At 64.6% G+C, this 10,299-nt stretch overlaps 1 protein-coding gene across 1 annotated transcript in view; it reads right to left on the bottom strand.

Moving 5' to 3' along the window:
* Nucleotides 1-273: 273 nt before the first annotated feature.
* The window catches only part of MNEG_9236 (hypothetical protein), a gene marked incomplete at both ends in the record, with an annotated part of 11,486 nt that continues 1,460 nt past the window's right edge, over nucleotides 274-10,299 (bottom strand). Inside the window, 32 exons of the mRNA XM_014042292.1 lie at nucleotides 274-366; nucleotides 717-961; nucleotides 1,335-1,522; nucleotides 1,790-1,857; nucleotides 2,185-2,322; nucleotides 2,516-2,616; nucleotides 2,929-3,337; nucleotides 3,560-3,661; nucleotides 3,858-3,983; nucleotides 4,192-4,275; nucleotides 4,689-4,814; nucleotides 4,971-5,054; nucleotides 5,292-5,375; nucleotides 5,624-5,707; nucleotides 5,870-5,953; nucleotides 6,103-6,186; nucleotides 6,333-6,416; nucleotides 6,552-6,635; nucleotides 6,772-6,855; nucleotides 7,087-7,170; nucleotides 7,290-7,373; nucleotides 7,511-7,594; nucleotides 7,737-7,820; nucleotides 7,936-8,019; nucleotides 8,176-8,259; nucleotides 8,430-8,513; nucleotides 8,658-8,741; nucleotides 8,866-8,949; nucleotides 9,077-9,160; nucleotides 9,313-9,396; nucleotides 9,775-9,858; nucleotides 10,074-10,157. Coding sequence (XP_013897746.1) covers nucleotides 274-366; nucleotides 717-961; nucleotides 1,335-1,522; nucleotides 1,790-1,857; nucleotides 2,185-2,322; nucleotides 2,516-2,616; nucleotides 2,929-3,337; nucleotides 3,560-3,661; nucleotides 3,858-3,983; nucleotides 4,192-4,275; nucleotides 4,689-4,814; nucleotides 4,971-5,054; nucleotides 5,292-5,375; nucleotides 5,624-5,707; nucleotides 5,870-5,953; nucleotides 6,103-6,186; nucleotides 6,333-6,416; nucleotides 6,552-6,635; nucleotides 6,772-6,855; nucleotides 7,087-7,170; nucleotides 7,290-7,373; nucleotides 7,511-7,594; nucleotides 7,737-7,820; nucleotides 7,936-8,019; nucleotides 8,176-8,259; nucleotides 8,430-8,513; nucleotides 8,658-8,741; nucleotides 8,866-8,949; nucleotides 9,077-9,160; nucleotides 9,313-9,396; nucleotides 9,775-9,858; nucleotides 10,074-10,157 — 3,444 coding nt within the window. The remainder of the gene's footprint in view (nucleotides 367-716; nucleotides 962-1,334; nucleotides 1,523-1,789; nucleotides 1,858-2,184; nucleotides 2,323-2,515; nucleotides 2,617-2,928; nucleotides 3,338-3,559; nucleotides 3,662-3,857; nucleotides 3,984-4,191; nucleotides 4,276-4,688; nucleotides 4,815-4,970; nucleotides 5,055-5,291; nucleotides 5,376-5,623; nucleotides 5,708-5,869; nucleotides 5,954-6,102; nucleotides 6,187-6,332; nucleotides 6,417-6,551; nucleotides 6,636-6,771; nucleotides 6,856-7,086; nucleotides 7,171-7,289; nucleotides 7,374-7,510; nucleotides 7,595-7,736; nucleotides 7,821-7,935; nucleotides 8,020-8,175; nucleotides 8,260-8,429; nucleotides 8,514-8,657; nucleotides 8,742-8,865; nucleotides 8,950-9,076; nucleotides 9,161-9,312; nucleotides 9,397-9,774; nucleotides 9,859-10,073; nucleotides 10,158-10,299) is intronic.

The raw sequence follows: 10,299 nt of genomic DNA, 5'->3' as shown, positions 1-10,299 counted from the left end.
GGGGGGAGGGGGCGCGGGCTCCGCGTGCAGAGCCGCGAAGTGGCGGCGGGCGGGGGCAGTTCTGGGCCCAGATGGGCAAGGTCAACGAGCACTGGCGAGTATAAAGCCCTAGGACACACACACACACACACACACACACAGGAAGAGAGAGAGACACACACACACACATCCTCACATACGCACACACACACACACGCACACACGCACACACACACACGTGCAGACGGGTGTCGCCTGGCTGCCCAAACGCGCCGCGCCGCGCCGCGCCGCGCCTCACCGTGCGAGCGTGACGGGGTTGATGCCAAAGTGTGAGACCAGCTCCTCCCGCTGAAACAGGAAGAAGCCCAGGGTCGACAGGGGGTGGCCCTGTTTTGGAGGGAACGATGGGTTGGATCGTTTCGAATTCTTTTGAATTTTCAGAGTTTGGCGTGAGCCTCAAGGGGCCGGGGCGAGCTGGGCGTCAGCCGGCAGCAGCCAGGGGGGTCAGCAGGCAGCCGGCCGTAGCGGCTTGGTTTCTAGGACGGGGGTGCGGAGGTTTGCTTGGGGGCTTGCGCCTTGAGGGGGCGTTTCAGGGGCGTGCAGGGCGGGAGGGGAGGGGAGGGGCGTGGGAGTGCAGGGACGGCGGCCAAAAAGGACGCTCCGGGAGGACTGCCAACGCGAGGGGGCCGCCTGAGGGGTTTATGTGTGGGACCGGGACGCGGCCGCGCCGTGCGCACCTGCGTAGCCTCCGCCAGCGCAAACGCGTCAAACTGCCACTCATGGGACGCGGCCAGCACGCGCTCAACGCGGTCCAGCACCGCCGGCCCCGGCCCCGCGGCCGCCGCGGCGGCCTGCAGGGCGTCGACGTCCTCGCCGTCCGCGAGCGCGACCGCCGTCGTGCTGCCGCGGCGGCCGGCGGAGGCGCCGGACTTGCGGCGGACGGCGGCGCCGTGGAGCAGGGCGGACGCGCGGGTGGCGGAGCCTTTGTGATGGTGGCGGGGGAGGGGGAGGTTGGGCGGTGGGGATGCTTTCAGAGCCGGGCGCGCGACAGCCACGCCGACGCGCGCCTGATCGAATCGCAGGGGGCTTAACATCGGGTAGCTGGAGGAGGCGACAGGCGCTGGCGGCGGGGGCGACGTCCAGGGCCGGGTGGGGGGCGACCTCCCCACCCCCTCCCCCGCAGCACACCCTCCAAATCTCTAAAGAACATGTTCACACGACCAACACACACACACACACGCGCACGCGCGCGCACGCACACACACACACACACACACACGCGCGCGCGCGCGCACACACACTGTCAGCACCTCCGCACGCAATGAAACGCGCACAACGCGCGCACACGCACACACCTGCGGACGCCGCATCCGCCGCCAGGTCGTGGCCGCTGAGCGGCCGCCCGATGCTGCGGGCCGTGGGCGCGGATATGATCGCCGCCAGCGCGGTCGACAGGCTGCCAAACTCCGCCGCCTCCGCCGCCGCCGCCGCCGCCGCCAGCGCCGCGTCGTCGCCGCTGACGCTGCCGCTCGTGCTGCCGTTGCTGCGGGACGCGCAGCGCGGGGGGCGGGAGGTGCGTCGGGGTGCCTCGTGAGACGGCGCTGCAAGAAGACGCGCGGCTCACGCCAAAGCAGGCATCTGCAAGCAGGCCGGCCGCGCGGACCGTCTGCGCACTCCGATCCAAACAAAAAAGTGCATCATCATGAACAAGTTCATTAGACGTGCTTTGACGCCATTCAAAACCATGAAGTTTGAATCGAAGCCCTGCGCGGCGTCCGGGCAGGCAGGCGGTCCAAGGCGCCGCTCTCACCGCGAGCGCTTGTCCCGCCGCTCGCAGAGCTCCCGCAGGCTCAGCGACACGCCGTCGCCGTCCTCGCCCTGCGGAGCGGGGGCGCCGGCGGGGCCGCGGGCGCAGGGGGCGCGGCGTCGGATTGAGGGGGGGAAGGGTGACGGTCGGGGCTGCTGGGGCTGCTCTGGCCGGGGCCCGCGGCCGCCTCCAGGACAGGGACCGCGCACACTGCAGCCGGGGCAGCCAATTGCGCGATGGGGTTTTCCGCGCCCCTAACAATGACAATACACGGCATCGCCCTCGGCCGCCGCAACTTGCTCCCTCTCCTGCATAAGCTTCACCCCTCAATCACTTGGCATCTTCGAGCAAACCCAAGGCCCATCCACCCCCACACAGCCCATCCCATGGGCGCCCACCTGCGCGGCGTTCCTGTCCCGCAGGATGGAGTCCGCGTCCCCCAGCAGGTGTATGAGGTTCAGCCCGACATCGTTGCCAAGCGCGGACGCCTCCATCAGCTGCTTGCCCAGCCGGAACGGCTGGTAGATGTCGCGCGCCTGCGGCGGTCAAACGGCGGTCAAACGGCGGTCAAACGCGCGCCAGACATTGTAAGGGTGTCGCATTCCATGCGTCTCAAGGCGTCCGGGCTGCCGCTGCCACCGCCGGCGCGCGAGAAAGGCGGCACCTCGGCCGACGGGGGAGGCGGCCCCGGCCGTGGGCGCCCCGGGCGCGGCGCGCCGCGCCGCGCACCTCCAGGATCGTGGACTGGATCAGCAGGATGTCCTGGAGGTTGGGCAGGGACCCGTCCAGCAGCTCCGTCATCATCGCCAGCAGCTTGTCCGCAGGTGTGCCTGCGGCGGCGGCGGCGGCGGCAGCGGCAGGGGGTACGTGTTTCGCGGCGCGGTGACAGAGCCGGGGGGTTCAGGGGCGGCCGGGGGCCAAACAATTGGGGGTTGCGAGGGGCGTCGCAAACTGGCGTTTCCCGTGTGCGTTGTCGAACCTCCCGGGGGGAGGGGGCCTGATGATTGGGTGCGGTTGCGCCCGCAAAGGGCCGCTCAGGGTCGAGGCCGGCGCGCGTGTGGGCCGCGGCTGCGCCAATCGTGGGTTCCGCACAGCTTGGGGGCGGAGGGGGCGCGAGAGGTGAAGGGGGGCAGGCCGCGCACCCGAGTCGATGGTGGCCTTGGGCTGGTAGCTGCCCAGCGCCATGGACAGCTCCGCCTGCAGCACCTCCTGCGCGCGCAGCAGCTGCTCGTGCTGGTCCTGCGCGTTCGAATCCGGGATGGCGACAGATGGGCGCGTGAGGGACACGACGCGCCACCCAAACAAGCCGCAGACAAACCCAGCGAGGCGGCCGTCAGCGCGGCGGAACGCAACAAACCCCGCCGCCCGCAGCCCCGAGGCCCCAGCCGCACGCGCCTGCAGGCTGGTGAGCGCCTCGCGCTCCCGCAGCAGCGCCTCGTGCGCGCTGCTCATGTCCTCTGCCATGCGCGTCATGTCCATGGCCGCCTTGTCGGCCGCGGCCTTGTGGCGCTCAGCCGCCTCCGCGGCCTCCTCATGCTGTCGCTGGAGCTCCTGAGGGCGTGGGGTGCAAGGGGTCCAAAATTTGGGGTTCAGGGTTTGGAGTTCAGGATGTGAGGGCTGGCGGCCGCGCGGAGGCGGTGCGCCCCAGGGACTGCAACGGGGCGGGTTCCAGAGGGGGCGTGTCGTCAGAGCGCGCGACGGCGCCGCAATCACAGGGGCTTCGCAAAAGGGTTCCGCCGAGCGGCGCTGGGGGGGGGGGGCGCAGGAGCCCACCTCCTCCCTCTCGTCGAACTCAGCCTTCTGATCCGCGTTGTCGGCAAGGGCCTTATCAAAGCCGGCCTTGAACTCGGCCGCGTCCACCGTGAGCTTCTCCAGCTGCGGGGGCGGAGGGCGCCGGGAGCGTTTGTGTGCGCGTGCGCGGCGGAGGCGGAAGCGCTGAGCTTACATGGGACCAGGCGGCTCCGATCGCTTGCTCGTCCGCGCCGCGGGTGCTGCGAGGCGCCGGGCAATGCTGAGGCGCGGGTGCTGGCTCAGCCGCCGGGGGACAGGCGAGGCCGAGAGGGCGCCGCACCTGCGCCTGCTGCTCGACCGCGTCCGCCGTGGCCTTGTCGAACCCGGCCTTGAACTCTGCCGCGTCGGCCGTCATCTTGTCAAAGCCGGCCTTGAACTCCGCCGCGTCCGCGGTGGCCTTGTCCAGCTGCGGCGGCGGTGGCGGCCGCGCGGGCGCGGGGGGGCGGGAGGCGCGCGGGTTTGCGGCGGCGACGGCGGACGGGCAAGAGGGGCGAGGAGGGGTGCGCCGCTGACCAGGGCCGGGCATCCCCCCAATTGCAGAGGCTGTACCGGCCTGAAAGCTCTTTGTCGTGTTGATGCAGCACCATCAAATTTTAAACAAAACTTCCCCTCACCTGCGCCTTCTGTTCGACGGAGTCAACCACCATCTTGTCAAAGCCGGCCTTGAACTCGGCCGCGTCAGCAGTGGCCTTGTCCAGCTGCAGGGGATTTTGGCCAAGCGGCGCGCGCGTCGCAAGTTGCACGTCAGGGCTGGAATGGGACGAATGAATGGGATGCAGCACCACGCAAGCAGCGCGCATGAGGCTGCGTCGGGACACGCTCTAACCACCCGGTCACCAACACATCTACACGCCAAATTTGCCACAGCAAAGTGCATGCCCACGGCCACGCACGTGCACGCCCACATCACACAGCCCTGCGGCTCACAGGACAGTGCCACCCATATCGCATGCGCAGCTCCCAAACAACGCATGCAGCCACTCATGACGCGACCTGCTTCGCACCCCGCGCACCCCGCAGCCTGCACCGCAGCCCGTGCACCACACAACACGCACAGCGCGCACAGCACAGGGCCACGGCCTCGTGTCCGCGCCAGTCAACCCCCACCCACCTGGTTCTTCTGTTCGTAATTGTCCTCCACCAGCTTATCAAAACCGGCCTTGAACTCTGCCGCGTCCGCCGTCATCTTGTCAAAGCCGGCCTTGAACTCGGCGGCATCGGCGGTGGCCTTGTCCAGCTGCGGCGCGAGCGAGGCGGCACGCGTGATCCCGTGTGAGCGTGTGTGGAGAGGAGGAGCATCCAGCAGGCGGTGAATGTGCTTCAGCCAAAGATGGCTCGGGGCAGTCCCGCACAGCACAGGCCGCAATACACAGTACAAGGCACAGGATCCCACCTGCGCCTTCTGCTCAAAGTTGTCGCAGACGGCCTTGTCAAAGCCGGCCTTGAACTCCGCGGCGTCCGCTGTGGCCTTGTCCAGCTGCGAGGCAAAACGGCAATAAAGATTGAAGGGAGAACGAGGAGTTCTGAGAACAGGTCCACGAGCAGCGAATGACCAGCACAAGTCAAACACTGGTCAACAGCTGCTGTGAATGACTGTCAATGCAAACACTGGTCAACAGCTCCTGCGAATACCGTCAAGTCAAACACTGGTCAATAGCTGCTGCAAGCTAAAGAACAGCAAAATTTGTGTGGCTGATGCAATGCCATGCCGCACCTGCGACTTCTGCTCAAAGTTGTCGTAGACCGCCTTGTCAAAGCCGGCCTTGAACTCGGCAGCATCAGCGGTGGCCTTGTCCAGCTGCGCAAGATTAGATGAGGCATGAGCGGCCCGGCGGTGAGGGGGCCCGGTTGCGAAAGGGGCAGGTGAGCACTACAACCCACGTGCCACACAACATGGACAAGCAGCAAGCCCCATGCATGGCAGGGTACGTGTACCTGCGTGAGCGTGGGTGCAGCTGCTACCCGGCCAATCCAATACAAAACAAGCATGGCAAGATCACGTCCCAGCAACCCGCCGCCAAACCCCATGCACTCCTTGTCTTGTACCTGCGACTTCTGCTCGTAGCTGTCATACACAGCCTTGTCGAAGCCGGCCTTGAACTCCGCTGCATCGGCGGTTGCCTTGTCCAGCTGCAGAACGAGGTGGGAGGCAGAGGGAGAAACAATTCAGCCGCCGTGCGTGTGTAAAGCGCGACCTGCGCCTGCAGCATCGGGGGCGCATCACATTCAACTGCGAGGGGCATGCCAGAGCACATGCACAGCAGTTTGCACCGCACTGCGCCTTGACCCCACCTGCGCCTTCTGCTCGAAGTTGTCGTACAGCGCCTTGGCAAAGCCGGCCTTGAACTCGGCCGCGTCAGCGGTGGCCTTGTCCAGCTGCGCGCGCATCAAGATAGCAGGTCAGTTCACGGCAGTCGTGCACACGAACGCACGCGGTTGCTGGCGGGTTTGCACCGCTGCCTGCTCCTCTTCCTCCTCATCCTCAGCCCGCGACCACAGGGACGATCTCTGCCGCAACCACGCACCTGCGCCTTCTGCTCGAATCCGTCGTACATTGCCTTGTCGAAGCCGGCCTTGAACTCTGCCGCGTCAGCGGTGGCCTTGTCGAGCTGCGTTGTGCCGTGAGATGCATGGCCTGTCAGGTCTCAAGGGTTGAGTTTGCATACAGTGTGCAGGCCCGCCGCATGCACAAACGTGGTTCGCGCTTCACGACGGATCCTGCAAACCGCAATACGGTATCCCTAAGACACCCCACCTGCGCCTTCTGCTCGAAGTTGTCGTAGACGGCTTTGTCAAAGCCGGCCTTGAACTCGGCCGCGTCAGCTGTGGCCTTGTCCAGCTGCGAGTGGCCGTGCAATGCAGGTAGGCGTCGTGAGCAAGTCGAAGCCATGCAGGTGGGTTCCAAAAGTGCAGGGGAAGGGTGGGCTGCACACAAACAGAAGGTTCACATGCCATGTTGGCGGGCGACACCAACCTGCGCCCTGTGCTCCACTGCATCCACCACCATCTTGTCGTAGCCGGCCTTGAGCTCGGTTGCGTCTGCGGTGGCCTTGTCAAACTGCAGGGGCGGGGCGGCAGGCGAGGGGGCGTCGGCCTGCTCATCGTCCTTGATTGGGTTGACCAACGGGCAAGCAAGCAGGCCGTATGATAATGTGTTGTCTCGCAGGGGTGCAAGCACACAGCCCAAAGCACACCTGCGCCTTCTGCTCGAAGTTGTCGTAGACTGCCTTGTCAAAGCCGGCCTTGAACTCGGCCGCGTCAGCAGTGGCCTTGTCCAGCTGTGAAAGGTGCAGCAGGGACGGGATCCGCTGTCAGCATCACCTAGGGTCTGTCAGCAGATTTCTAGATTTGCTTGTGGAGATTCCTCTTCATTTGGATTCTGGCAGCTGATTGAGAAGAGCACGGGGGTGATGGGACAGGCAACCATTTTTGATTGCTGCTGCAGCTGTATCGGGCTGCTTTAGACTGGTGCTAATCCTGCAGCGCCAACCTTCAACATTGAGTCTCACCTGCGCTTTCTGCTCGACCGCGTCCACCACCAGCTTGTCAAAGCCGGCCTTGAACTCTGCTGCATCCGCAGTGGCCTTGTCAAACTGCAGGGGTGGCAGAGGGGCGAATGCCGTTATACGACAACTGGCTAAGGAGGAGCCAGGCAAGCGCAGACCGCTGGGCTCGCCCTCTGTGCAGGGCGCGTCAAAAAAGCAGCCCCCACCTGCGCCTTCTGCTCAAAGTTGTCGTAGACTGCTTTGTCGAACCCGGCCTTGTACTCCGCCGCATCGGCGGTGGCCTTGTCCAGCTGCATTGAGAGAGGTGAAGGGGATGTTCAGCGCATGCCGGTGCCGCAACCGAGGAGAATTGTAGAAGTGCACAGCTGCACTTGCCGCCCATGCTGCTAATCAACCTTCGCAGCGTCCTCGAAGCCCGAGGTCCCACCTGCGCCCTGTGCTCCACTGCATCCACCACCATCTTGTCATAGCCGGCCTTGAACTCCGCCGCGTCAGCGGTGGCCTTGTCAAACTGCAGGGGTGGGACACAAGGAGAGCGCCAGCCACCAGCGTCAAAAAGTAGCACTGCCACATGCACGCATGCTACAAAAAGTGAATTTCCACAGGCCATGCGCCTTGCAAAACCGGCGCGTCTCGTTGGCCGCGGCCCCCACCTGTGCCTTCTGCTCAAAGTTGTCATGGACAGCCTTGTCAAAGCCGGCCTTGAACTCGGCCGCGTCAGCAGTGGCCTTGTCGAGCTGAAGTTGCGGAGGCAAACATTGCCGCAGCTTGTTGATGGCGCGACAAATGTGTGGATAAACGCATGGCGAGCGACGGACACCCGGCAGGCCGGCAGCACGCAATGTTACGCACCTGCGCCTTCTGCTCGAAGCCGTCGTGGACAGCCTTGTCGAAGCCGGCCTTGAACTCCGCCGCATCAGCGGTGGCCTTCTCCAGCTGCGTTGCAAGCAGCGGGCGGCGCATGCGCAGCGGCCACGATTAAGGGAGGAGACAAGACCAGGACGGATTTTGAGCAGCAAAAGCTGCCGTTGCTGATGCAACAAGTGCTGCCCGGCCGGCGAGGCGGCTGTCCCGCAATATCAAGGACCCCACCTGTGCCTTTTGCTCCACCGCGTCCACCACAAGCTTATCATAGTCCGCCTTGAGCTCGGTCGCGTCCGCGGCGGCCTTGTCAAACTGTGAGTCCAGCGTGCAGGGTTCAGGGTGAAGGGTTGAACCCTCAGCCCTAAGCCCTAAACCCTAGGCAGGATGGATCACCGCACCTTTGAAAAGAGGGGGCAAGGCATGACAAGCCGCGCAACGGCCCCGCGACAGTGAAAAGCGCCGCCCAATGCCGCAGCCCCCACCTGCGCCTTCTGCTCAAAGTTGTCGTAGACTGCCTTGTCGAAGCCGGCCTTGAACTCAGCGGCGTCAGCGGTCGCCTTGTCCAGCTGTGAAAGGCGCAGCAGGGATGGAATCTGAGGTCAGCAGCGGTCGCAACCGAGCAACGCGCGGGCATGACAGAACATGCAGCCATGATTTGGTTGCAGTTACATCTGCACCGAGCTGCAGGTCTGCCGAGCTGCTGGTCTTACCTGCGCCTTCTGCTCGACTGCGTCCACAACCATCTTGTCATAGCCGGCCTTGAACTCTGCCGCATCCGCGGTGGCTTTGTCAAACTGCAGGGGTGGGACGGCAGGGGGGGACCAGCCGCGGTGAGACGACTGGCCGAGTGAGCAGCACGCAAGCAGGATTCAGCCGGACCTCGACTTGACGCGCTGCGCCCCTTCTGGCAGCCCACACCTGCGCCTTCTGCTCAAAGTTGTCGTAGACTGCCTTGTCGTAGCCGGCCTTGTACTCGGCTGCGTCGGCGGTGGCCTTGTCCAGCTGCAAAGTGCAAAGGCAGTCAAAGCAGGAGGAGTCGAGGATTGACTATCAGCCAAAACATGCCCATGACATGGTCAACCCCGCATGATCAGCTTAATGAGGCATTCGTGCTGCCCGGTGCCCCCACCTGCGCCTTCTGCTCGAAATTGTCGTAGACTGCTTTGTCGAAGCCGGCCTTGGACTCAGCCGCGTCGGCGGTAGCCTTCGCCAGCTGTACAGGTTTCAATCACAGAGCCGTTTATGGGTGTTTAGTCAGCAACAACAGCAGGAAAGCAGGGGCGTGTGCACACACAGAGGGCAAGCATCGAGCAGCCGCACAACTTGCAAGTCGATAACGAGTCACGAGGGAACCGGTGCACCAACCTGCGCCCTGTGCTCGACCGCATCCACCACCATCTTGTCATAGCCGGCCTTGAGGTCCAGCGCGTCGGCGGCGGCCTTGTCAAACTGCAGTCGGGGGACGGCAGGTGGGGGTTGCGGCCGAGGAAGTGCAACGGGCAGAAGGACGAAGCCCGTCACCACGGCAAGCTGGTAGCAGACAAAGCGGGCAGGCTGTGTGGAAGCCTGGCCAGCCAGGAGTCTGGAGGCGTGCGGGACCCCAGACGGGAAAGCAGGAAGGCAAGTGGGAGTGGGTGGTGGCGGTGGTAAAGTTCACGGGGCGCCCAAACCAATGCGCCGCGTATGAGAAGGCAGAACCGAGCGAATGTGGCAGAGGCGCATCGCCAGGTGCCGACGCGCACGCACGCACGCACACACACACACACACACACAAACACACACAAACACACACAAACACACACAACACACACAACAACACACACACACCTGTGCCTTCTGCTCGAAGTTGTCGTACACCGCCTTGTCGTAGCCGGCCTTGAACTCGGCCGCGTCAGCGGTGGCCTTGTCCAGCTGCGGGTCGCATGCGGGGGGCAACAGGATGCGCTGCTCGGTCAAACGCTGACGCTGTGCGCCAGGGACGCCGGAGACGTGCTGCGGCGGCGAAATCCAGCGCGTCCGGCGCGGCAGCGCACTAGGCTGATCACATGGACGTGCACAATCCGGTGCGACCTCAGACACGCGGGTTCAGGCCTGACACTATTGAATAAACGGGAAAGGAGTTTCACCTGAGCCTTCTGCTCGTAGTTATCAAGGACGAGCTTGTCGTAGTCAGCCTTGACCTCCGCCGCATCCACAGCCGCCTTGTCAAACTGCAGCGCGGACCAACGGAGGACGTCGCATATGGAGCGGGCCGCCGAGCCTTCACGGCAGGCCCTTATCATACAATACTTGAATGATGTTGGATCTGGCTGGCGCGGCGGCAGAGCAGCCCTGGGCAAAAAGCCGATTTGT

Source organism: Monoraphidium neglectum (assembly GCF_000611645.1).
Source record: "Monoraphidium neglectum strain SAG 48.87 unplaced genomic scaffold scaffold01865, whole genome shotgun sequence".
Lineage (NCBI taxonomy): Eukaryota > Viridiplantae > Chlorophyta > Chlorophyceae > Sphaeropleales > Selenastraceae > Monoraphidium > Monoraphidium neglectum.
This window is presented reverse-complemented; position numbering and strand designations above follow the sequence as displayed.